Here is a 27,667-nt window from a genome sequence, read left to right as displayed (position 1 = left end):
TATTTTTGGGAAAACTTTGTTTTTGTTACTTTAGCTTTTGTTCACTTTGCTTATGTCATTCTAAAATTTGACATTTCACTTTTGTCACTCTTAACTTCTAACAATATATCACTTCTGCTTGGACGACGGTGAACCCATATTTATCTTCTGTTAAAAAAATTATATTTATGTCTCACATTTGCATGCTGGTGCAGTCAATTTTTTTAGAACACAATACAGACGTAAACGCATGCGCTCATATATATACTTATATATTCATCTCTATAAACACACACACAGACCCTATCCCTATGAGCACCTCGAAGTCGACGGGAACATCTTCTCCCAATGAAGACGCATCTATGAGCACCTCAAAGTCGACGGGAACGTCTTCTCTCAGAAAACGCATCACCAAAAATCCTAAAATAAGGGCCAGGATATCACTATCCTACCACAGGTTAGTTCCCGGGCATAACCACACTACAAAACCGAAAAGAACATAATTATTTGAAATTGCATTGTTTACTAGTTCAACACACCTACATCCAAATTAATTTAACAGAGGTGCCACTTATCTATGGCATGTTTGTGACCAGCTAACGGCGAAAAATCAGTTACATCATGAGAAAACAGGTAGTACAACCCAACAATGTGACGAGTCGGTACCACTTCAAAAAAAGAACACCTTGACCTTGGTGCACTATCTCGATACGCCCGGGAACTAACTACCCCTATCAGCTTCGGAAGAAGTACAACCCACAAGGACTTCAACGGTCTACAAGCCACTTCACATCTGCAAGAACTTTTCACCTGCCGTTTTTTTTCCTGATTTGGCGTGAAATACTGACGGCGCTTGACTGGGGCAGAGCTCGGCAGCTCGCTCACTGTTGTCTGCACAGACAGCACCAGAGTCCAGCCCAAGGCGTTGAGGCCTTTGCGGAAACAACATCCAGAAATGACAAATGCTGGAGCTAACTGATCCGGCTGCTATCGGCCTACCCGCCGCCTCTTCCTCTCCTGCTCGCGCCTCTCTTCTTCCTCGAGCAGGCGGAGCTCCTCTTCGTCCTCCTGCCTTGCAATCCTCGCGCTGACGAAGTAAGCAAACAACAGAGCAAGGTCAATAAGATGCAAACTATTCAGCAATTTGAGTGATTACTACTATCGGTCGTCCAGTTCCATTTTCTGGAACGAGTTCTAAACAACATCCATCTCGTTCAAGTGTGTCGTGCGACACACTTTACTGAGTACTCCCCCTCCGTCCCGAATTACTTGTCGCAGAAATGGATGTATCTAGACGTATTTTTACATCTATTTCTATCCATTTCTTCGACAAGTAATCAGGGCGGAGGGAGTATATAATTATACTAGGAGAGTAGACTAAAAGTAACCAATGAAGGGAACATATTTTGCCAACTAATATGCTGATTTCTTTTTGCCACAGATTTTCTTCATAGTGTAATGTGGACAAGACACCATCAGTCCATGACTAATCCAGAAATTGTGCATATTTCTCAAATGATCTCTATTTGTTTTCAGCTTCTACAATCTTGCAACAGGACAAAATATAAATATATAAGAAAAATGCATTATGTGAAGAACATGGATACCTTCTTTTCTCTTCCATCTCTATAGTAGCAAAATCTGCTTCCATGTCACTATCATCATCATCTCTGCCTGCATATTTACTAGGGTCATACCTGCACCAGAAATCCAGACTTGTAAGAGTTTTCTTCTTTTCAAAGCAATATAACATATAATCTTATTTCGTGTCATACAATTAAATCAAATAACCTTGTTATAAAAAAGCCACTAAAGCAATATGTAACATATAAAAAAGCCAAGGTGAAATTTCAACAGGTATTGCAATCGGTGCAGTCAGTCCATGATCCATGTTAAGTAAATTATCCAAACACTAGTAGAGTAGACACTGAAGCTCAGAAGACACAAACCCAGCTTGTATACCAAATCTATACACAGACGGAACATATTATCGAACATTTTAACCAGGATAACTGATAATATGATGCCCAGAAAAAGCACGGGATAAAAATTTACCTGAACATACTCCTGATCATAGCCATGGGATCATCCTCATCTTCAATGTCGTCATCAAACCTTCGTTTCCCCAATTGCTTTTTCTTTGCACGATCATCACGTCCATTGGCAGATACTTGTCGAGATGGCTACATGGGCACACAAACACAATGAAGAAACAAACTTAGCGGGACAATATCATTACAAATCATCACACTCTAAACATGAAAATGTATGCACATGGCATAACACCAAAAGAAAAACCAACAGATAATTGCTTCACCAGTACTACTTTTTTGACAAATGAACAGCTTGACAGAATATTACCATAGGTTTCGAGGGAGTCCTTACCTGCCTTTCGGATGGTTTTACTCGATCATTTGCTTGGACTCTTCTTTGCTCAGGATAATGACCTTGCGAGGAAAGAGGCCTTTGCCGTTGCAACATCTGCTGCGGCCTGTTGCTTTGTGGCAGCTGTCTTTGGCTTTGTGAGGATTGCAACTGTGAAGATTGCTGTGGTCTCTGTCTCTGTAGTGATTGTTGCGGTCTCTGACTCTGCGATGACTGTTGTGGTCTCTGACTCTGCGATGACTGCAGTGGCCTCTCACGCTGTGACGACTGCAGTTGCCTCTGGCTATGCGAGGACTGCAGTGGCCTCTGGCTCTGTGACTGCAGTGGCCTCTGGCTCTGCGATGACTGCTGTGGCCTCTGGCTCTGCGACGACTGCTGTGGCCTCTGGCTCTGCGACGACTGTTGTGGCCTCTGGCTCTGCGACGACTGTTGTGGTCTCTGGCTCTGCGACGACTGCTGCGGCCTCTGACCATACAAGGCTGATTGCATCCTCTGACTTTGTGAGGGCTGTGGTCGACCATTAGGTAACACAGGTTGCTTTCTAGCTAAATGATCCTTTCTAAGAGATTGTTCATTCACTTCCTTCATAGAAAGCTTATTTGCTATCTGACCCTTGCTTGGAAACTTTTGGCTTGCAGCTTTGCTTCCAGTGGCCTGGCTGGACCCATTTCTAACAACACTATGCATCCTTCCATTGTCAATAGCCCTTTCCCTACTTGGGAGCATCTCCTTTCCCTTGGATTCAAACTTACTTTCCGGGCGTCTTTGTGTGGATGATGTGTTGTTGTTCAACACATGACCATTTGGCAATCTGGCAGGCTGACTTGTTGGTGCCCTACTCTTTGCTGCAGAATGCATCATCTCACGATCTTTGACACAAAAAAACCAACCATCAGCACTCTCCACTAAACAAGAAAGACAAGTTTCGCAATAGAAGTTCAAACTCACCAGACTTTTGGGTCAAGGAAGGCCTAGCTGCAGGTTTTTCCCTTGGAGGAGATGGAATGTCAGCATCATCCGAGAGTAGAAATGAATAGTCCCGATTATCCTTAAGTGCCTCAGCTTTCTTTTTTGCCTGCATTGCAGCTGCTATTTTGTGACTGCACTGGCCAACGTTTAATAAAGCAAAGAAATGAACAATGTAAAGAAGAAATATCCCTTGTACCTCATTAACAATCTTTTGCTTCTGGTGAAATCCATTTGTTTTAGCTTGCACTTGCACTCTCGAAGATGATGGGATGTCCTTCTGCATATATATTACCTGCAATTAGTAGGGATGGATTAACAATAATCAGAATGAGATGTAATGCCACATACTCCAGGAGGTCTTCGTTCTCTGGGCACTGTGTTCTGTATCTCTTTCATTGACTTCCTTTCTTCAATCACACGCTGGGAAATCACCGGCTTGGAGGGCCCAAAGAAGGAGCCAAAACTACATGAGTGAAATACATAATGAAAATTTATTCCCCATCACCATACTAAGACCAGTAAGACGAAATGTTGAATTTGAGTGGACAACAATATTCCAAGAAAGGATAGCATGACAATCTATTTAGTATGATAACTTCGCAGTTCCAAGACCAATTATCAACATATAAACTTAACACGCTAAAGATCCTGATAGAAGGTACTCCCTTTGTTTTTAAATATAAGCCCTTTTAGAGATTTCAGTACAGACTACGTACAGATGTATATAGACATATTTTAGAATGTAGATTCACTCATTTTGCTCCATATGTAGTCCATATTGGAATCTCTAAAAGGTCTTATATTTAGAAATGGAGGGAGTATATGAGAAGGTATCATTGTCCGACTATCTTCCTCTGAGGATTGTAATTTTCTACACTATACAGGTTCCTGGAGGATAACCAAACAAAATGCTGGACAAAGTGTAGAAGAGGCGCATTGAAATTCAGAGACACTTACTTGGGTGGGGGTGGTCTTCTATCATGCAAGGAAGATGAGCGACCAGCTGTGCTAGCACTAGTACCCTGTGCCTTCCGCCTAATCTGCTCCTTCAATCGTTCTCTAATTTGAAGGAACTCCTGCTGACCCTCTGGTGGCTCTTCGTCCTCCTCAGGAGCTCCTGCGCCTTCCTCCTCGTACTCATCTTCATCATAGTACTCGTCCTCATACTCATCCTCCACTGCCCGATGATAACCCTATTACGATGATGAGAAAAAGAAATGCACTGTCAGTCTACCACAAATGAAATGGCTATAGTTCCTCCTTTTCAAATGAATTAACCCTACATGTTCATGGTCATAACAGAATATCGAGCAAACTATGATTCCAGCTGCTTCTACGGATGATAGATGCAGAAACAATGGACTTAGAAGCTTAAATTACATTAGTCTCAGATAAAGGTCCAGAAATGCACTGTCAGTCTATCACAGATGAAATGGCTACAGTTCCTGCTTTTCTAATGAATTAAGCATACATGTTCATGATCATAACAGAATATCCAGCAAACTATGATTCCAGCTGCTTCTACAGATGATAGATACAGAAACAGTAGTACTAAAATGGAGTTAGAAGTTCGGATTATTACATTGGTCTCATACTCGTAGCGGCTCATTTGCGCCAGTGATCCCGTCGTCGCGTCGTGCAGCTCCTGGATCAAAGCCAGCAATCCTCATGAGTATGCAAAATAACGCCGCGAATATTTTTCACAGAGTGTCGAAGTTTTAGCTAAAGAAAGCATCGAGCCGGGACCAGAGCGCCCAAATACGCTCCAGGAAAGCAGCAATCGGCCCCCGAAATCCCGCTGTCTAGGGCCCAAACCACGTGGCCTACAGCTAATCGCGCGAGCCCCACCCCGAAACGCGAATAAACGAGCGGTCCCGTCTAGGGTTTCCGCAGGCGCGGAAACGCAAATCTGGGGCGCCGCCGCCGCCACGGAAAACGACACTCCCCGTCGAACCGGCCCGAATTCGCGCCGTCGGGCAGGGGCGCTCACCTCGGCGCGCGGAGAATCGCCTCTTCCGGGGCCGGCGGGGGGCTGCGCGGGGCGGATTCGTCCCGGCGAGATTCCGCGCGACCGCTGGATCAGAGGGCGGAAGCCGCAGGAAAAGTCGTCGCGGGAGGCCGCGGGGCGGAGGGCGAGCGCGGGGACCGACGGGGGCCTGTCGGAGCCCGGCTCGCGGCCGCGGGGCGCGGGCGGGAGGCCGGCGGGAAGGAGGAGTCGCCGGCGCGGGGGCACGGGAGGGGAAGCGGAGGGAGGCTTTAGGGGCTGCTTCGTTGGGTCGGGAATGTGGAGCAGCGAGGCCGCGAGAGGGGAATCGGGTCGAAGGCCTGGCGGTTTATAAATAGGCGTGTGCGTGCGTTTCCGCGAGGTAAGAAACTGACATGACGTGACGTCCTGCCGGGGGCTGGATAGATGTCTCTGGAAAGACTCTGTGGATCGGGTGGGCCTTCCTTTTTTTTTTTTGAGGAAATGGGTGGGCCTTCCTCTCTTCTTTGAGAGTGGCTGCCTGTACGACTATCGCCGCCTATCTTTCTTTCTTCTTTTGCCGCCAAGTGCTCTCCCAGCCCCAGGTGATTATCCCCTTCTCTTACTCAAAAGAAAGGTGATTATCCCTTTTTTTTCCAAAATAGGTGATTATCCTCTTTTCAACAAGTTCTAGAAAATAAAGCTTCTCAACACTACTACTCCCTCCGTTCCTAAATACAAGTCTTTCTACATATTTCAATATGAACTACTCCCTCCGTCCCATAATATAAGAACGTTTTTGACTACGGATATATATAGACATAGTTTAGAGTATAGATTTACTCATTCTACTCTATATGTTGTCCATATTGGATTCTCTTGAAAGACTTATGTTTAGGAATGGAGGGGTATCTCTCCTATTAAAGGGAGTCTGTCATTTCTTTTGGTCCCCTACAGTCATTAATAAAAAAACAATTCAAAAACTGAGTGTCGAATCAATTTGGGAACCTAGCCATTAATGCAACTAGAAGAACGCCCGTGCGTTGCAACGGGGCCACATTAACTTTAAAAGTTCAATATCAATTATGTTAATATTACATTTAATATTCTCATACATATTAAGTGACATTGACGACCTTTTTTACCATCAAATTCTCACACACACACACACACACACCCTCTCCCTCCCTCTTCCTCACTCTCTCCCCCTCTCCCTCACTCGGGAGGTGGGACGAAAATAAATCCGGAACGGAGACTACCAACTGAGACATTAAGAGTAGAGATCATTTAGTTGATAAGAATAAATGAAAAACGGTGTTAGAAAGGAGAAACAGATTAGAATACATTGAAAAACCAAAAGGACAATGTAAAAGGGGATTCACCTGCCCCCGGGCCCTGCCACCGAACCGGCTCAGCGGTCCAGTCCCCGCGCGGTCGTCTTCTCCTGTTCCCCGAGCCACGTCGCTACAGAGCCGGGCTCCCGCCCGACCACCTCGCTGGCATCGAAGGGGAATGGATAAGGGTGACACCCTTCCTTCCCTGCCCCCATGGCCTCACTCCTCCTCGACGCCCCCTCCCAAATCCACTTCTCCTTCTCGCTCGCTCGATCCCGTTGATCTGGACGAAGTCAGACGCCACGGCCACCATGACCGACCCCGTCCACATGGCCACTGCCCTCTCTGCGGGCTAGGAGCTTGTCGAGGAGCTCCGAACGCCTTCGCTACTTCGTCTGCGCCAACGAGATCAAGTCTAGCACCCCCGCATAGACGTCGTTGTCGTCTTCCTCAACCTTGGGCCACCGCGACATTGTCGTTCGATCTGCGCCGCCCCGAGCTCCCATGTCTTCCCCTAGGGCGCCATTGACACCGCCATGATCTCCTCTTGCCTTTCCCCTGTTTCCCCTCTCGTTTGCTCTTGTTAGGCATTTCGCCGTGGCCGAGAACCGCCGTCCGCCATGGCCATTGCAGGGGTAGCCACCGAGCTCCTCGGATTGACCCCGTGGCACATGCCCGCTCCTATGCACACCCATGCCCGAGCCTGCCGCTCTTCTTCCGCGCCCGCGGGGCCACTCCCTCTCCATGCCCACACCCGTGCTACACCGCGTCGGATGCGCCCTCCGCTGCCGTCGCGCTCGCCGCAGCCACCGCACCACTGTGCCCCGCGCGACACACACCCTGGCCGCACGCCACACTCTCGCTGGCTGTGCTCACCCATCTGCTGCCACCTATCCCTTTGCTCGCCCCGCTGCCGCGCCCCTGCCTCGCGCCGCCTCCAGTCGTGGCCATCTTCTGTCGGCCGCCCCCTCAGCCACGCTGGCCGCATCTCTTCCCTCCACCGTCGGTCGCTCGCCTCGCCTGCTGCGTGTTGCTTCCTGCTGCTATGCACTGCTCTACCGCTGGTACACTGCTGCGCCATGCCCTCGACACCGCCGTGGACAAATGTGGCGGAGGGACCTCTACTGGAGTACGAGAAGGAGGTGGCGGAGAAGGTGTGGAGAGGCAGGAGGTCTGGGGCGGTGTCACCTGGCTGTGGTGGAGGTGTTTATGCAAGAAGGAGCCGAAGTGGAAGGAGAGGTCACAATTGGAAAGAATCGCAAAAAAATCATAACCCGGAGATCTCAGTTCAAAAAAATGCCAATATCGATGGAGGGGTGATTTCCTTCAATAGGTGGAAAACATAGGAAATGTTGGTTGTTATCAAGGAAAGGTAAAAATTTAGGAAAGTTAGGATTTTTGAACTGATTTCTATGCAAATGGGGTTTTATTGTTTGGTAACGTGATATCAGTACCTGCCCGTTTGTGACGTGTCTGATTAGGAAAGTTTGCAAATGTTAAGAAACTATTTATTGGGAGGGAAGTTGTGACGTGTCTGTTATTTGTTTCCTAAAACAAATTTCACTAATAAGAGAAATTGATTGATTTAGATAAGTTAGGAAAGTTAGATTAAAATGTATTATTTGTTTCCTGAAAATATGTTATTTGTTTCCTAAGACAAATTGAACCAATAAAAGGAATCGATTGATTTGCATAATTTAAGGAAGTTAGATTAAAATGTATTATTTGTTTCCTGAAAATCTGTTATTTGTTTCCTAAGACAAATTGAACCAATAAAAGGAATCGATTGATTTGCATAATTTAAGGAAGTTAGATCCGTGATTTGTTATACGTTAGGAAAGTTCTGGTTGTAATAAAAAGTGGAGAGAAAAATAAACCGATGGACCAGGGTGGGAGGGGGTGGTGAGAGGAGAGACGAAAAAACCAGCAAAAATAAACCGCGAACCAGGGTGGGAGGGGGTGGTGGGAGGAGAGACAAAAAAACAGCGAAAATAAACCGCGAGACGATTCACCAACTCGTCCATTAGGAGTAGAGACTAGCTAATTGTGAGTGCCTTGCAACGGAGACAAACATATTTTACTGATCCAAAATCGATTACCAGTGCCTCAACCAGTGGCGGAGCCACCTCCCGGCTATCCAGGGCAGTTGTCCGTGCTCTGCCATGTACCCACACTTCCACTGGATTTTTATAGGGGTCAGGAGGGAAAAGATATGTTGTTTTCTATCAGTACCAAGCGGATACTCCCCAGCTTCCACGGTCCGCTATACTGAGGAAGAGATGTGGGAGGACCCTGGGCCAGAGCAAGTTGGGTTGGGTACGAACCCTAGCGGTAAATAGAGATCTTACCATAATTTTTGTAGGGGCAAAATACTGGCAGACACGAGCCCCATGTACTTTGCCCCGGCTCGCTGGCCGAGCTGGCTCTGCCAGTAGCCTCAACAGAGACGTCGCGAGTATTTTTTTTCCTACGACTTGTCCCACATCGACGTCGTGAGGTAGGATCGTGTGGTAGAACATGAAGATGATGAAAAGGGGACGAGAGGTTTTAGGAGGAGCCCACATAAATGATACTTTCCCTCAATTAAGGCAATCATCGCTTGAGGTATTTAACCGCACTACGCATGCTATAGTCAAAATCGAAAAAAATGATACTCCGCATAATTAATGTGATTTTTCCGCCCAACTCTAGATGATACTTTCCATAAATTAATGAATGTTGTTTTTTGTTTTAAGGGAATGAGTAGGACAAGGAAAGAAATGTATCGATTTGGTTCCGATTATTTCAAGTTACTCATGTATATGTTCGTTTTTGCTTTGTGCGGCATCGGTTGAGATTACAAAAATCTCTATTTCTAAAGGGGGAGTTGGTAGCCTCTCCTCCATGATTTATTTTCGTATGGCTATTTTCGTTCAGTTTTTTCGTCTCACCTCCCATCATCCCTTCCTACTGGATTTCCCCCCCCCCCTTTAAAAATTCAAATCTTATTAAAGGGGAAGGTTTTGCTTGATGCTTGCTTTGGCAGGTAGTGCTTTAATTCGATCACCTAAATCTCTACTCCTAAAGGGGGAGTTGGTAGCCTCCCCTCCGTGGTTTATTTTTGTCCGGCTATTTTTCGTCCAGATCTTTTTTCATCTCACCTCCCACCATCCCTGTCCACTGGATTTTCTCCCTCCTATTAAAAAACCAAATCCCATTAAAGGGGAAGTGTTTTTGTGCGTGCTTTGGCAGATACTGCTTTAATTCGATCATGTAAATAATAGATAATTCAGAATTCAGAAATCACATCATATATGTGAGATCACCTTTCTAAAATAAAGACATAAATTTTTCTCGATAACCTTCCCAAAAAAAATAAAATATTACTCAATAACAAATCACTAATCCCGCGCACTATGTCATTTATTATTATCATTATCTCTATTATTAATTGACAATCACAAGTTTCCTTATACAAAAAAGACATCATGTCTTTTTTATTATGAGCGCACGCATCAGTGCGCCCCTGCATAGGGACGTCGTGCCAACACCATGGAGGACGTCGTGGTTGGGCCTGACGCCTGTGTGATGCTCGACAATGCTAGGGTGTGGATCATGACGTCGAGGACAACCATGGCCGAAGACAGGTCGTCGGCCCGTCACATACACGCATTCATGGACGCAGCCGTATCATATTTCATGTCAGTCGTACAGAGAGCCAGACATGCTACATTCTCAAATCAAGTGTGTCCATTCAAATGACAAAAAATCCGTTAAGAAAATGTTTCCTACAATATTCGGCACTCATCGTCGTTCGTAGCAGTCATTCATGCAAAAAAAGGAAAACGAGCATTAAATCAATTCGAAAATCAAACCATCAATGGAATTAAGTAGCTAGATGGTTAATTATGTATGCAATTAATTTGGCTTTTAAATAGGAAAAAATTCACCAAATCAATTTTAAAATCGAGTCATTAATGCAATTAATTAGGTAGACGGTTAATTATGCCTATAGATAATTAGAAGTAAGGATTTTCCATTTAGGAAAATAATTTATTTATTTTGTTGGCTGTTAATTAGACATGCAGGGAATTTGGTAGGCCATTAATTATTGGTCTAATTAATTAATTAATCAAGCAGTTAATCACGTTGAATCATTTTGAAAGCGCTCGTGGGCAAGGACGATCAACAGGCTCTCACAGACATGGCCGAGCACAGCTTGCCAATAAGGACAACAGTCACCATGCACTCGCAACATGGGCGACCTAGCGTTCACTAAGATGGATGACAGTCATGCTCTGCGGGATGTTCACATGTTGAAGGTTGCCGGAACATTCGTGGATAAGAACAACACGACAAAACATTGGTCAGAAGTTCATGCTATAGTAGAAAGAAAGTATGTTTCAAGAATAAGAAGGAAAAAATTAAGGCAGGGAAGAAATGTGTGTTCTAAAGAATAAGGGGAAACTTTGTTTTTGCCACTCTAGCTTTTGCCCAGTTGCTTATGCCACTCTAGAATTTGACATATCACTTTTGGCACTCTTAGCTTTCAACAATAGATTACAAATGCCATTTCGTGGCAAAAGCAATAATTTTTCATTTCACTTTTGCCACTCTAGCTTTTGACAATGTATCACAATTGCCACTCTAAAATTATTGCTTTTGTCATGGAATGGCAATTGTGATGTATTGTCAAAAACTAAGAGTGGCAAAAGTGAAATGTCAAATTCTAGAGTGGCAGAAGCAAAGTTGTCAAAAGCTAGAGTGGCAAAAACAAAGTAGGAATGAGAACTGAAGCTGACGAGGAAGGAGGAAGAAGAAGATAAGGCTTCACTAACGAATGCACTAATATTGACGTGGTGCTGGTTGGCACCAACGGAACGGGTTGGCGAAGAGACTTGGAGTAGAAGATGTAGAGAAGGACGGGGAAGAGAAGAACGACAATTAGCCATTCTAGCAATGAATGGTATGTGTGGCTGGAAGTGAAGCTTATTGGTGACTAGGAATATGTTCAGGTTGTCACTCGCCTCCCACGTCAGTTTGCATTTGCAAAGTTGAATGGACTTTTGAGAATGATCTATATAGTTATTTGTTGTTTCGTGTCAATAGTATGTGTTAAGTTAACCCACTCTATTACATTGTAAATACGAAAATTTTCATCCCTATCGAAACACATGGAAAAGGTGAGGTGAACGTCATCTGGTTTTAAAGGAGTAGGCTCCAGCGAGAAATGTCCCGCTACGACGGGAAAATGAGTGGGAAGGGAGAGTTTGACAGGAGAAGAGAAGGGTGCGTCGTGGGATGGGTTTCTGTGTTGAGCCCGTGTGTTGTAGATAACATGATGGATAGCCCATAGCAACGCACATATTGGATCACTATTCTGATCCTGGGATCAAAATAACTATTTGGATCACAACGCCCTATAAGGGCGCGATGAGGCGTTCCCGAACTCCCTGAACTGCAACCACGAAAAAAAGAAAAAACATGAGGCCACCAGCACGAACTGCCCCACCTCCTTCCCCCAGATCCCATTGCTACCCATCTCTCGCCCCGCGCCAGTGACCCCCCTGTCGCCGGTGAGCCCGCATGCCCCAGCCAACTGCCTCTGCCCCAAGCGCGCCGCCGCCACCTGTTGGGGAACGTAGTAATTTCAAAAGAAATTCCTACGCACACGCAAGATCATGGTGATGCATAGCAACGAGAGGGGAGAGTGTTGTCCATGTACCCTCGTAGACCGAAAGCGGAAGCATTAGCACAATGCGGTTGATGTAGTCGTACGTTTTCACGATCCGACCGATCAAGTACCGAACGCACGGCACCTCCGAGTTCAGCACACGTTCAGCCCGATGACGTCCCTCGAACTCCGATCCAGCCGAGTGTTGAGGGAGAGTTTCGTCAGCACGACGGCGTGGTGATGATGATGATGTTCTACCGACGCAGGGCTTCGCCTAAGCACCGCTACAGTATTATCGAGGTGGACTATGGTGGAGGGGGGCACCGCACACGGCTAAAAGATCAAACGATCAATTGTTGTGTCTATGGGGTGCCCCGTGCCCCCGTATATAAAGGAGCAAGGGGGGAGGTGCGGCCGGCCAGGAGGAGGCGCGCCAGGAGGAGTCCTACTCCCACCGGGAGTAGGACTCCCTCCCTTCCTTGTTGGACTAGGAGAGGAGAGGGAAGGAGAGAGGGGGAAAGGAAAGGGGGGCGCCGCCCCCCTCCTTGTCCAATTCGGACTTGGGGGGGGAGGGGCGCGCGGCTGCCCCTTGGCCGCCTCTCCTCTTCCACCAATTGGGCCCATGAGGCCCAATAGCCTCCGGGGGGTTCCGGTAACCCCCCGGTACTCCGGTATATATCCGATAACCCCCGGAACCATTCCGGTGTCCGAATATAGTCATCCAATATATCAATCTTCATGTCTCGACCATTTCGAGACTCCTCGTCATGTCCGTGATCACATCCGGGACTCCGAACAACCTTCGGTACATCAAAACATATAAACTCATAATATAACTGTCATCGAAACGTTAAGCGTGCGGACCCTACGGGTTCGAGAACTATGTAGACATGACCGAGACACGTCTCCGGTCAATAACCAATAGCGGAACCTGGATGCTCATATTGGCTCCCACATATTCTACGAAGATCTTTATCGGTCAGACCGCATAACAACATACGTTGTTCCCTTTGTCATCGGTATGTTACTTGCCCGAGATTCGATCGTCGGTATCTCAATACCTAGTTCAATCTCGTTACCGGCAAGTCTCTTTACTCGTTCCGTAATACATCATCCCACAACTAACTCATTAGTTGCAATGCTTGCAAGGCTTAAGTGATGTGCATTACCGAGAGGGCCCAGAGATACCTCTCCGACAATCGGAGTGACAAATCCTAATCTCGAAATACGCCAACCCAACAAGTACCTTTGGAGACACCTGTAGAGCACCTTTATAATCACCCAGTTACGTTGTGACGTTTGGTAGCACACAAAGTGTTCCTCCGGTAAACGGGAGTTGCATAATCTCATAGTCATAGGAACATGTATAAGTCATGAAGAAAGCAATAGCAACATACTAAACGATCGAGTGCTAAGCTAACGGAATGGGTCAAGTCAATCACATCATTCTCCTAATGATGTGATCCCGTTAATCAAATGACAACTCATGTCTATGGCTAGGAAACATAACCATCTTTGATCAACGAGCTAGTCAAGTAGAGGCATACTAGTGACACTCTGTTTGTCTATGTATTCACACATGTATCATGTTTCCGGTTAATACAATTCTAGCATGAATAATAAACATTTATCATGATATAAGGAAATAAATAATAACTTTATTATTGCCTCTAGGGCATATTTCCTTCAGTCTCCCACTTGCACTAGAGTCAATAATCTAGTTCACATCGCTATGTGATTTAACATCAATGGTTCACATCTTTATGTGGTTAACACCCATAGTTCACATCGACATGTGACCAACACCCAAAGGGTTTACTAGAGTCAGTAATCTAGTTCACATCGCTATGTGATTAACACCCAAAGAGTACTAAGGTGTGATCATGTTTTGCTTGTGAGATAATTTTAGTCAACGGGTCTGTCACATTCAGATCCGTAAGTATTTTGCAAATTTCTATGTTTACAATGCTCTGCACGGAGCTACTTTAGCTAATTGCTCCCACTTTTCAATATGTATCTGGATTGTGACTTAGAGTCATCCAGATCGGTGTCAAAGCTTGCATCGACGTAACTCTTTACGACGAACTCCTTATCACCTCCATAACCGAGAAATATATCCTTATTCCGCTAAGGATAATTTTGACCGCTGTCCAGTGATCTACTCCTAGATCACTATTGTACTCCCTTGCCAAACTTATGGTGAGGTACACAATAGGTCTGGTACTCAGCATAGCATACTTGATAGAACCTATGACTGAGGCATAGGGAATGACTCTTCATTCTCTTTCTATTTTTCTGCCGTGGTCGGGTTTTGAGTCTTTACTCAACTTCACACCTTGTAACACAGGCAAGAACTCTTTCTTTGACTGTTCCATTTTGAACTATTTCAAAATCCTGTCAAGGTATGTACTCATTGAAAAAAACTTATCAAGCGTCTTGATCTATCTCTATAGATCTTGATGCTCAACATGTAAGCAGCTTCACCGAGGTCTTTCTTTGAAAAACTCCTTTCAAACACTCCTTTATGCTTTGCAGAATAATTCTACATTATTTCCGATCAACAATATGTCATTCACATATACTTATCAGAAATGCTGTAGTGCTCCCACTCACTTTCTTGTAAATACAGGCTTCACCGCAAGTCTGTATAAAACTATATGCTTTGATCAACTTATCAAAGCGTATATTCCAACTCCGAGATGCTTGCACCAGTCCATAGATGGATCGCTGGAGCTTGCATATTTTGTTAGCACTTTTAGGATTGACAAAACCTTCTGGTTGCATCATATACAACTCTTCTTTAATAAATCCATTAAAGAATGCAGTTTTGTTTATCCATTTGCCAGATTTCATAAAATGCGGCAATTGCTAACATGATTCGGACAGACTTAAGCATAGATACGAGTGAGAAACTCTCATCGTAGTCAACACCTTGAACTTGTCGAAAACCTTTTGCGACAATTCTAGCTTTGTAGATAGTAACACTACTATCAGCGTCCGTCTTCCTCTTGAAGATCCATTTAATCTCAATGGCTCGCCGATCATTGGGCAAGTCAATCAAAGTCCATACTTTGTTCTCATACATGGATCCCATCTCAGATTTCATGGCCTCAAGCCATTTTGCGGAATCTGGGCTCATCATCGCTTCCTCATAGTTCGTAGGTTCGTCATGGTCAAGTAACATGACCTCCAGAACAGGATTACCGTACCACTCTGGTGCGGATCTTACTCTGGTTGACCTACGAGGTTCGGTAGTAACTTGATCTGAAGTTTCATGATCATCATCATTAGCTTCCTCATTAATTGGTGTAGGTGTCACAGGAACCGGTTTCTGTGATGAACTACTTTCCAATAAGGGAGCAGGTACAGTTACCTCATCAAGTTCTACTTTCCTCCCACTCACTTCTTTCGAGAGAAACTCCTTCTCTAGAAAGGATCCATTTTCAGCAACGAATATCTTGCCTTCGGATCTGTGATAGAAGGTGTACCCAACATTTTCTTTTGGGTATCCTATGAAGACGCATTTCTCCGATTTGGGTTTGAGCTTATCAGGTTGAAACTTTTTCACATAAGCATTGCAACCTCAAACTTTAAGAAACGACAGCTTAGGTTTCTTGCCAAACCATAGTTCATACGGTGTCGTCTCAACGGATTTAGATGGTGCCCTATTTAACGTGAATGTAGCTGTCTCTAATGCATAACCCTAAAACGATAGTGGTAGATCGGTAAGAGACATCATAGATCGCACCATATCTAATAAAGTACGGTTACGACGTTCGGACACACCATTACACTGTGGTGTTCCAGGTGGCGTGAGTAGTGAAACTATTTCACATTGTTTTAACTGAAGGCCAAACTCGTAACTCAAATATTTTACCTCTGCGATCATATCGTAGAAACTTTTATTTTTGTTACGATGATTCTCCACTTCACTCTGAAATTCTTTGAACTTTTCAAATGTTTCAGACTTGTGTTTCATCAAGTAGATATACCCATATCTGCTCAAATCATCTGTGAATGTCAGAAAATAATGATACCCGCCGCAAGCCTTAATATTCATCGGACCACATACATCAGTATGTATGATTTCCAACAAATCTGTTGCTTGCTCCATTGTTCCGGAGAACGGCGTTTTAGTCATCTTGCCCAAGAGGCATGGTTCGCAAGCATCAAGTGATTCATAATCAAGTGATTCCAAAATCCCATCAGCATGGAGTTTCTTCATGCGCTTTACACCAATATGACCTAAACGGCAGTGCCACAAATAAGTTGCACTATCATTATTAACTTTGCATCTTTTGGCTTCATTATTATGAATATGTGTATCACTACGATCGAGATCCAACAAACCATTTTATTGGGTGTATGACCATAGAAGGTTTTATTCATGTAAACAGAACAACAATTATTCTCTAATTTAAATGAATAACCGTATTGCAACAAACATGATCAAATCATATTCATGCTCAACGCAAACACCAAATAACACTTATTTAGTTTCAACACTAATCCCGAAAGTATAGGGAGTGTGCGATGATGATCATATCAATCTTGGAACTACTTCCAACACACATCGTCACCTCGCCTTTTACTAGTTTCTGTTTATTCTGCAACTCCCGTTTCGAGTTACTACTCTTAGCAACTGAACCAGTATCAAATGCCGAGGGGTTGCTATAAACACTAGTAAAGTACACATCAATAACATGTATATCCAATATACCTTTGTTCACTTTGCCATCCTTCTTATCCACCAAATACTTGGGGTAGTTCCGCTTCCAGTGACCAGTCCCTTTGCAGTAGAAGCACTTAGTCTCAGGCTTAGGACCAGACTTGGGCTTCTTCACTTGAGCAGCAACTTGCTTGCCGTTCTTCTTGAAGTTCCCCTTCTTCCCTTTGCCCTTTTCTTGAAACTAGTGGTCTCGTCAACCATCAACACTTGATGTTTTTCTTGATTTCTACCTTCGTCGATTTCAGCATCACGAAGAGCTTGGGAATTGTTTCTGTTATCCCTTGCATATTATAGTTCATCACGAAGTTCTACTAACTTGGTGATGGTGACTAGAGAATTCTGTCAATCACTATCTTATCTGGAAGATTAACTCCCACTTTATTCAAGCGATTGTAGTACCCGGACAATCTGAGCACATGCTCACTGCTTGAGCTATTCTCCTCCATCTTTTAGCTGTAGAACTTGTTGGAGACTTCATATCTCTCAACTCGGGTATTTGCTTGAAATATTAACTTCAACTCCTGGAACATCTCATATGGTCCATGACGTTCAAAACGTCTTTGAAGTCCCGATTCTAAGCCGTTAAGCATGGTGCACTAAACTATCAAGTAGTCATCATATTGAGCTAGCCAAACGTTCATAACGTCTGCATCTGCTCCTGCAATAGGTCTGTCACCTAGCGGTGCATCAAGGACATAATTCTTCTGTGCAGCAATGAGGATAAACCTCAGATCACGGACCCAGTCCGCATCATTGCTACTATCATCTTTCAACTTAGTTTTCTCTAGGAACATATATAAAACATAGGGAAGCAACAACGCGAGCTATTGATCTACAACATAGATATGCTAATACTACCAGGACTAAGTTCATGATAAATTAAAGTTCAATTAATCATATTACTTAAGAACTCCCACTTAGATAGACATCCCTCTAATCTTCTAAGTGATCACGTGATCCATATCAACTAAACCATGTCCGATCATCACGTGAGATGGAGTAGTTTCAATGGTGAACATCACTATGTTGATCATATCTACTATATGATTCACGCTCGACCTTTCGGTCTCAGTGTTCCGAGGCCATATCTGTTATATGCTAGGCTCGTCAAGTTTAACCTGAGTATTCCGCGTGTGCAACTGTTTTGCACCCGTTGTATTTGAACGTAGAGCCTATCACACCCGATCATCACGTGGTGTCTCAGCACGAAGAACTTTCGCAACGGTGCATACTCAGGGAGAACACTTATACTTTGATAATTTAGTGAGGGATCATCTTATAATGCTACCGTCAATCAAAGCAAGATAAGATGCATAAAAGATAAACATCACATGCAATCAATATAAGTGATATGATATGGCCATCATCATCTTGTGCTTGTGATCTCCATCTCCGAAGCACCGTCATGATCACCATCGTCACCGGCGCGACACCTTGATCTTCATCGTAGCATCGTTGTCGTCTCGCCAATCTTATGCTTCTACGACTATCGCTACCGCTTAGTGATAAAGTAAAGCATTACAGGGCGATTGCATTGCATACAATAAAGCGACAACCATATGGCTCCTGCCAGTTGCCGATAACTCGGTTACAAAACATGATCATCTCATACAATAAAATTTAGCATCATGTCTTGACCATATCACATCACAACATGCCCTGCAAAAACAAGTTAGACGTCCTCTACTTTGTTGTTGCAAATTTTACGTGGCTGCTACGGGCTTAGCAAGAACCGTTCTTACCTACGCATCAAAACCACAACGATAGTTTGTCAAGTTGGTGCTGTTTTAACCTTCGCAAGGACCGGGCGTAGCCACACTCGGTTCAACTAAAGTTGGAGAAACTGACACCCGCCAGCCACCTGTGTGCAAAGCACGTCGGTAGAACCAGTCTCGCGTAAGCGTACGCGTAATGTCGGTCCGGGCCGCTTCATCCAACAATACCGCCGAACCAAAGTATGACATGCTGGTAAGCAGTATGACTTATATCGCCCACAACTCACTTGTGTTCTACTCGTGCATATAACATCAACGCATAAAACCAGGCTCGGATGCCACTGTTGGGGAACGTAGTAATTTCAAAAAAATCCTACGCACACGCAAGATCATGGTGATGCATAGCAACGAGAGGGGAGAGTGTTGTCCATGTACCCTCGTAGACCGAAAGCGGAAGCGTTAGCACAACGCGGTTGATGTAGTCGTACGTTTTCATGATCCGACCGAGCAAGTACCGAACGCACGACACCTTTGAGTTCAGCACACGTTCAGCCCGATGACGTCCCTCGAACTCCGATCCAGCCGAGTGTTGAGGGAGAGTTTCGTCAGCACGACAGCGTGGTGATGATGATGATGTTCTACCGACGCAAGGCTTCGCCTAAGCACCGCTACAGTATTATCGAGGTGGACTATGGTGGAGGGGGCACCGCACACGGCTAAAAGATCAAACGATCAATTGTTGTGTCTATGGGGTGCCCCCTGCCCCCGTATATAAAGGAGAAAGGGGGGGAGGTGCGGCCGGCCAGGAGGAGGTGCGCCAGGAGGAGTCCTACTCCCACCGGGAGTAGGACTCCCTCCCTTCCTTGTTGGACTAGGAGAGGAGAGGGAAGGAGAGAGGGGGGAAAGGAAAGGGGGGCGCCGCCCCCCTCCTTGTCCAATTCGGACTTGGGGGGGCGCGGCTGCCCCTTGACCGCCTCTCCTCTTCCACCAATTGGGCCCATGAGGCCCAATAGCCTCTGGGGGGGTTCCGGTAACCCCCCGGTACTCCGGTATATATCCGATAACCCCCGGAACCATTCCGGTGTCCGAATATAGTCATCCAATAGATCAATCTTCATGTCTTGACCATTTCGGGACTTCTCGTCATGTCCGTGATCACATCCGGGACTCCGAACAACCTTCGGTACATCAAAACATATAAACTCATAATATAACTGTCATCGAAACGTTAAGCGTGCGGACCCTATGGGTTCGAGAACTATGTAGACATTACCGGGACACGTCTCCGGTCAATAACCAATAGCGGAACCTGGATGCTCATATTGGCTCCCACATATTCTACGAAGATCTTTATCGGTCAGACCGCATAACAACATACGTTGTTCCCTTTGTCATCGGTATGTTACTTGCCCGAGATTCGATCGTCGGTATCTCAATACCTAGTTCAATCTCGTTACCGGCAAGTCTCTTTACTCGTTCCGTAATACATCATCCCACAACTAACTCATTAGTTGCAATGCTTGCAAGGCTTAAGTGATGTGCATTACCGAGAGGGCCCAGAGATACCTCTCCGACAATCGGAGTGACAAATCCTAATCTCGAAATACGCCAACCCAACAAGTACCTTTGGAGACACCTGTAGAGCACCTTTATAATCACCCAGTTACGTTGTGACGTTTGGTAGCACACAAAGTGTTCCTCCGGTAAACGGGAGTTGCATAATCTCATAGTCATAGGAACATGTATAAGTCATGAAGAAAGCAATAGCAACATACTAAACGATCGAGTGCTAAGCTAACGGAATGGGTCAAGTCAATCACATCATTCTCCTAATGATGTGATCCCGTTAATCAAATGACAACTCATGTCTACGGCTAGAAAACATAACCATCTTTGATCAACGAGCTAGTCAAGTAGAGGCATACTAGTGACACTCTGTTTGTCTATGTATTCACACATGTATCATGTTTCCGGTTAATACAATTCTAGCATGAATAATAAACATTTATCATGATATAAGGAAATAAATAATAACTTTATTATTGCCTCTAGGGCATATTTCCTTCACCACCAGCATCCCCAAGCACGCCGCCGCCGCCATCATCAGTTCCTCTCCAGATCCTGGTCAACCTCGCCGCCCCACCGCCTACCGCGCCGCCGCTCCTCCCCAAGAACCTATGTGGCTGACCGTAGCTCCTCTCGAACCCGACCGCCCTGGGCACCCCGCCGTCGCTCCCCACCTCTCTCCGGCAACCTGCCTCTCTCCCCATGTTCTCCTCAACTCCCCCGATCCAGCCGCCCCACTCGGCCTGACGGCCATACCACCGCGATTTCGCCCGCACACCCGGCCATCCCGGCGCGAGTCAGCTGCCCCGCTTCGCCTTCGTGGTGCGCCGCCGACGCCCCTACCCCGCCTTCCCCGAGCGATGCCGCCGACCCTCCCCTGCTTCAACCGCGGCGGTGGCCCCCAGCCACCCTTGATTCAGCCACGGTGGTGACCCCCTACCCCAAACACCGCCGAGGATCTAGCCGCCGACAGGCCTCGACCTCCCGCGGCCTCTCTGTTGGCCTCCTCTCACGGCCCCTCTGCCGGCCTCCTGCCGTGGCCAGGCTACCTACACTGCTCTCGCGACGGCGCATGACCCAACGATGCCAGCTCCTGGATCCACTGCCACCGGCGCCGTCGCCCCAACCTCTCCCTCCGGCTCTGTCTCTAGCTTTCTGCTGGCCACGGCGGGCCACCATGGACGGCTTCTCCATGGTAGGCTTCAGGACGAGGAGCTTGGAGCGAGGCCACAATCATGGCTTCCTCCTCCAGCTCCGTCGCGCGACTAGCGCCCTCCGGACGCTACCGCAGCGCCGACCGACCTGCTCCATCCCGCTCACACCCGTTACGAGCCCCGCGCTGCCGCCACCTGTTCAGTTCAACCTACCCAGGCGCATTAGTTCAATTCTGTGTATTGAAGAAAAACAGAGATCGCTGAAAAATTTGTAGAAGTTCGATGGGGTCACAGTGGAAGGAATCACGTTAACGCTGCAAATTCTGTTGATTGTATGCCGTCATAATTTTGTTTTGTCTATCATGTGGCGCTACCTCTCTCTCTCTAATTGATTCTAATCCACAACACATAGTGCTTCCAAAATCTGCAGATGGAGCTCTTGCGACAAATCGGTGAAGTTCTAATTAAAAAAGGAGAGAAGTCCGACAAAGAGAGGGATTGGTTGTCTTGAAGATTTTTATTTTCTCCCTTCATATTTCTAAACTCACTCATTATGCAGAGATGGAGAAGAATTCAAATGCCAACTCATATGTTACAGATGCAAAATGGACACATACACACAATTTCTCCACATTTTCCCTGATTTCTTGCTACTCTCGACACCTGGAACACGCATGCCATTCGCCACCGCCACCTCCTGCCGTTCAACCACACAGTACAAGGCCGTTCACTAATGCACCGCACTGTATTGGTCACATTTTTTAATGTCCAATGATACGGCACAATCCAATTCCATATGTTTTGTTTCGAGGAGTGCACACCCCTCTTTGCCGAAAAGTGCATATAAAAAATAAGTTCAGGTTTTAGAACTATGTAAGCTCAAATACATAAGCTAGATAAGTGCAGAGGAAACAAGAGTTTCGTAAAACAAAGAAAAGAGACCATGTTGGAATTTTCCTCAAGAAAAATGGATAAATGTGGTGTGAACGAAGCAAAATAAAATCCTCACAGTTCAAAAAAAGAGAAATAAAGCAATTCAATGTTTGTAAAAAAGGATTTATCTCTTTTTTTAAACAAAGAAGTTCAAAAAATTAAAAACATGGTAGTTCCAAAATTTATTTTAAAAAGCATTTTCCATGTTTCCAAAAAGAAATTAGAGGTTCAAATTTAAAAAAAAGGTTCAATGTTTATTACATAACCAACAAAGTCAAATTTTAAAAAACAAAGAAGTTCAATTCAAAAAATAGAGTAGTTCAATGTATATGAAAAAGTCAGATTTTCCTCATTACTAAAAAATAAACTAAGAAGTTCAATTTCAGAAAACAGAGCAGTTCGATATTTATTACAAAAACTTGATTTTTTCCATTACTAACGAATAAACCAAGAAGTTCAATTGGAAATTAAAATCAAGAAGTTCAAATTAAAATATAAGGGCGTAGTTTGATCTATACGAAAAACTCAAATTCTTTCTGTTTCTATGAAAAATAAATGTATAAAGTTCAATTCGAAAAAAAACTTTGATACTTTTTTGAAAACCATATTTTCTCTAAGAATAAAACTGAGAAGTACAAATTAAGATAACAGAGAAGTTCGACATTTATAAAAAACTCAGATTTTTATAAACCGATAAAAAACCAATAAGTGCAAATTAAATTAACATATCAATTCAAATAACTTTATACAAAGAATACACTTTCCCTGTTTCCAAAAATATCTAGAAGTTCAAATTGAAATAATGGAGGGGTTCAAGGTTTACTAAGAAATGTCTGATTTTTAACCGCTACTAAAGGATAATAAATAACAAAGTCCACATAAAATTTCCCATTTAAAAAAAAACTAGAACTTCAGATTTAAACAACGAAGAAGTTTGATGTTTATTCCAAAGTTAGGATTTTCCCCGTTACTGAAGAACAAACAAAGAAGTTCAATTTAGAAAAATAGAGAAGCTCAAAAATTTGTAGAGAAAAATGGTTTTCCTCGTTTCTGCAAAAACCTAGAGGTTCAAATTTAAATAACACAGAAGTTCAATGTTTATTATAATACCAAAGAAGGTCAAATTGAAAAAATCGAGCAGTTCAAAAGGTTAATGAAAACATATTTCCCTCTTCTAAAAATAAGACCTGGAAGTTCAACTTTAAATAATTGAGCAGTTATATATTTATTACATAACTAGCACTTTTCCCGTCACGAACAAATAGTGCCAAGAAGTCCAAATTAAAAAAATATGAAGTTGTTTGATGTTTATAAAACTCAGTTTTTCCCAATACTAAGGAATTAAACCAGGAAGTTCAATTTCAAAAAACGGAGTAGTTCAATGTATATAAAAAACTCAGGTTTTCACGTTACTAGAGAATAAAACCAACAAGTTTAATTGGGAAAAAGCGGATCAGTTTGATATTTATTGGAAAAATCGGATTTTTCTAGTTACTAAAGAATAAAACCAATAAGTTCAATTTCAAGATACAAAGAAGTTCGATGTTTATAAAAAACCTCTAATTTTCACATTTCTAAAAATACACAATGAAGTTCAAATAAAAAGGGTAGAGCGATTCAGTGTCTGTAAAAACTCAGATATTTTCATGTAACACACAAAAGTTCACGTACTACCCGGTGTGCATTTTTTAATTAAAAAAAGAATGAAAAAGCAAAGGCTAAAAGTTTTGTTGTTATAAGTTGAAGTCCTCGATCGGAGAAAGTTTAAAAAATATTGTGAGAGAGGTTTATACAAAAAGAATATCATTTGTGTAACACTCACGAATGGATGAGAAAATTACAAACGGAAAAAAATTTCTATATATGAAAAACTCATATTTTCCTCGTTACTAGATAATAAAACCAAGAAGTTCAGTTTTTTAAAATGAAGTAGATCGATATTTACTAAAAACTCGAATTTTCCCACTTACTAACGATAATCCAAGAAGTTCAATTTGAAATAATGAAGCAGTCCGATATTAATTATAAAACTTTAATATTTTCATATTCTAAAAAAACAGAAGTTCACGTACTACACAGTGTGCGTTTTGTATGAACAATAATAATGAAAAAGCAAAGGCAAAAAGTTTTCTTGTTACAAGTTCACGTGTTGGCCCGAAAAAGTTAAAAAAAAATTGTGAGAGAGGTTGAACAAAAATACGTGACAAAAGTTCAAGGTGAAAACAGCGGGAGGTTCAACTACTACACGGAATGCGTTTCAGGTAAGAATATAAGAATACAAAACAAAAATCTTAAAAGGTTTGTTGCAAAGAAGTTCACGTGCTCCTCTTGGTGAAGTTCAAGATCTCTAGTGCGAGACGTCCGACCTTCAATTACATGTAAAAACAGGCAAAAATGACGTTGTTTTTTGCCATTTTTAAAACTGCTCTCAAACGACAAAAATTTGTAACGTCTCTGTACTTGAAAAAGATGCTCCTATTCATAAGCTTTCCAACGGTATATTATATGCTATATTCCGATGAATGATTTAAAAAATTTATGTATACCGTTAAAAACACATTTTTTACGCATTCAATTTTTTTTGAACCGTCGCGAGTATGAAAAACTGATCACCACGAAAAAGTTGCGTGTTTTCAACAGCTTTCCATCGGTATATCATTTGCTCAATTCCGGTAAGTGGTTTGGGAGTTACGGGAAAAAACAACACGTCAAAAACAGAGTGAAGTTCAAAACAGAACCGCCACAGAAGTTCAACTACTACACTAAATGAATTTCGGATGAAAAACTTTTAAAACCGTCGCGAGTATGAAAAAATGATCAACACGGGAAAGTTGCGTGTTTACAGCAGCTTTCCATCGGTATATCACTTGCTCAATTCCATTAAGTGGATGGAGATCTACGAGCAAAAAACACACGTGAGAAACAGAGTGAAGTTCAAGTAGGCATGCCGAGAAGTTCAAGTTCTTCCCGCGGTGCATTTTCGAATAATCTGTTTCGCGATAAAGGCAGAACGAATGATCTCGCCGTTTTCGAAATTACTTGAAAACGGCTAGAAATCAGAGAAAACCATCAACATGAAAAAGTTTCGCATTTTCCGTAGCTTTTCAACGGTATATTATTTGCCCTATTCCGATAAAGTTTGTAGAAATTACGACGAAAATACGTTTTTAGCCATTTTCAAAATTGACTTGAAACAGTAAGGAATTGGGAGAAACAATATATAGCAAAACGTTTCGCATTTCCTCAAGCTTTCCAACGCCATATCATTTGCTGCATTCGGACTTACAGTTAAAAATTAGCTCGAAAATACAAACTCAGTGCAACTTGGACCGTTTTCTAAATTACTTTTAAACCGTTTAAAAATAGAAAAAACTTTCAATATGAAAAAGTAGTGCATTTTCATAAGCTTCCCAACGCCATATCATTTGTCTCAATTGGATTCACCGTTTAGAAATGTCATCGAAAATACGAATTCGGCTGTTCGGTTTGTGAAATTTTATGATTTTTGAAGTTACTCTTTAACCATAGGGAATTAGAGAAAACTTCCAACATGTGGAAGAAGCGGTTTTGCAGCAGCTTTCCAACGCAATATTATTTGCCTCATTCCGATAAATGGTATAGAAATGCGATCGAAAATACGATTCACGTTTTTTGTATGAAGAAAAAACGGTTTTCAAAACTGCTCTTAAATCGCTTACATTTTGCCAAAAATTTAACTTGGGTCATGATACTGGTGTCCATAGCTTTCCAACGGTATATCGCAAGCCCCATTTGGGCAATGTTGGCGGAAGTTCAACCTAGCACTGAGAGAAGTTCAGGTCGAACAACTCAGGCAGTAATATTGCAAAAAACGCAATGTCATCACGACCCGAGAACAAAATCCGCCAATGAGCGAGATTCCTATTTAAAACCGGTATTTAGTTGCTAAAAACGTTTCTAGATTACACTAACATCATATAGAACACGATTAACCAGAATAATTCGCGGGGGAAGCCACGATTGCGAAGATAGCCCGAAGGTCGGGTTCGTACAGAGGGAAGTTCAGGCGCGTTACTCAGGCAGTTCAAGTTGTGATCAGAATATTATCCTGATCCCCTGATCAGAATAGTGTTTATGTATATATATATATATATATATATATATATATATATATATATATATATATATATATATATATATATATATATATATATATATATATATAAACCAAGCAGGGATGAGGTATGGGGAGAAAAAATAGAGGAGAAGGTGAGGCAAACCTATCAACTCCCCTTTAACACTAGAGATTAATAAGCCAAACAGTTAATTAGGCTTGCAGCTAATTAGGTTTGTTTAAATAGTGATTTTTCCAGCAGTCTAATAATAATAAAAAAGGATGCTTCTTCTTGGCTTGCCAGCCCTATAATCCTGAACGGAGGGAGTAACTTCATTGATTTTTTTTTCACGTATCCAAGTATATTAACCATTTGTCTACGTGTAACGAAATTAAGCTTTCTATCTAAATAATCAACAGATCAAGCAACAATGGTTTCTACCCGAGAGCTTCAACGCCGCCACCTCATCTCCCTCTACTTTGTGCTCACCTCCGATGGCGTTGCGTTGATTGCTCATCGACCACGGACACAAAAGGTGTCTCCCCACAACGACTATGCATGGCGTCATGACCGCCTTTACCAACAGTAGTAGTACTATAGGTCGTGTGATAGTACTTATTATCGATCAATGGGCAGGTGACATGACACACTAGCGTGCCCATCCACTATCGACATGTGATAGAGCCCAATGAGATCTATGTGGTTGGGTCGGACAACAACCATCGAGGGTCGGGTCTCACCTATCATCTCATCACCCTACTCCAAGCAATCGGTCACACCCCACTACTCTTTAGATATTGTTTCTGAAAGTATGATTATGCCCTTGATCGTGTTTTAATGTTGATGACAATATACATATAGGCGACTAATTATGTCTACCAAGTAGTTTCCCAGGAGTTAGTCCCTTGGCATCTACGTGTATGGATCATGGACCTTTCAAAATGACTTTGACAACGATGCAACAACGAAAGATAAGCATAGCTTTTCGGTAATTCTTAGAGTTATAGAGATCCCTCACTACTAAGAAGGGATCCAGAGAGTTCGCGATGGATTTACTGAAGTCATATTTCCTTAGGCATCGTTCCACTCAAATCATGCCTTGAACTTCAATCCAAAAAGCCTACCCAAGTCCCATGTCTAAGATTGGCAAAAAGCTCACACACTCACTCTGTTCAGCGGTTCAGCCAGCTGTC

General features: G+C 43.4%; 1 protein-coding gene across 1 annotated transcript; it reads right to left on the bottom strand.

The window, feature by feature from the left end:
* Positions 1-464: 464 nt before the first annotated feature.
* LOC123143675 (RNA polymerase II degradation factor 1) lies at positions 465-5,645 on the bottom strand. Its single transcript, XM_044562630.1, has 10 exons — positions 5,324-5,645; positions 4,916-4,978; positions 4,291-4,526; positions 3,682-3,796; positions 3,530-3,610; positions 3,313-3,439; positions 2,365-3,233; positions 2,035-2,162; positions 1,587-1,676; positions 465-1,066 (listed from the first exon to the last, which is right to left on the bottom strand). Exons 2-10 carry the CDS (start codon positions 4,940-4,942, stop codon positions 967-969), a joined length of 1,773 nt encoding a protein of 590 aa, XP_044418565.1. The 5' UTR covers positions 4,943-4,978; positions 5,324-5,645; the 3' UTR covers positions 465-966.
* Between the last annotated feature and the right edge of the window lie 22,022 nt (positions 5,646-27,667).

Source organism: Triticum aestivum, chromosome 6D (genome assembly GCF_018294505.1).
Source record: "Triticum aestivum cultivar Chinese Spring chromosome 6D, IWGSC CS RefSeq v2.1, whole genome shotgun sequence".
NCBI classification, from domain to species: Eukaryota; Viridiplantae; Streptophyta; class Magnoliopsida; order Poales; family Poaceae; genus Triticum; species Triticum aestivum.
Note: the sequence above shows the minus strand (reverse complement) of the source record. Positions and strands in the feature narration are given on the sequence as shown.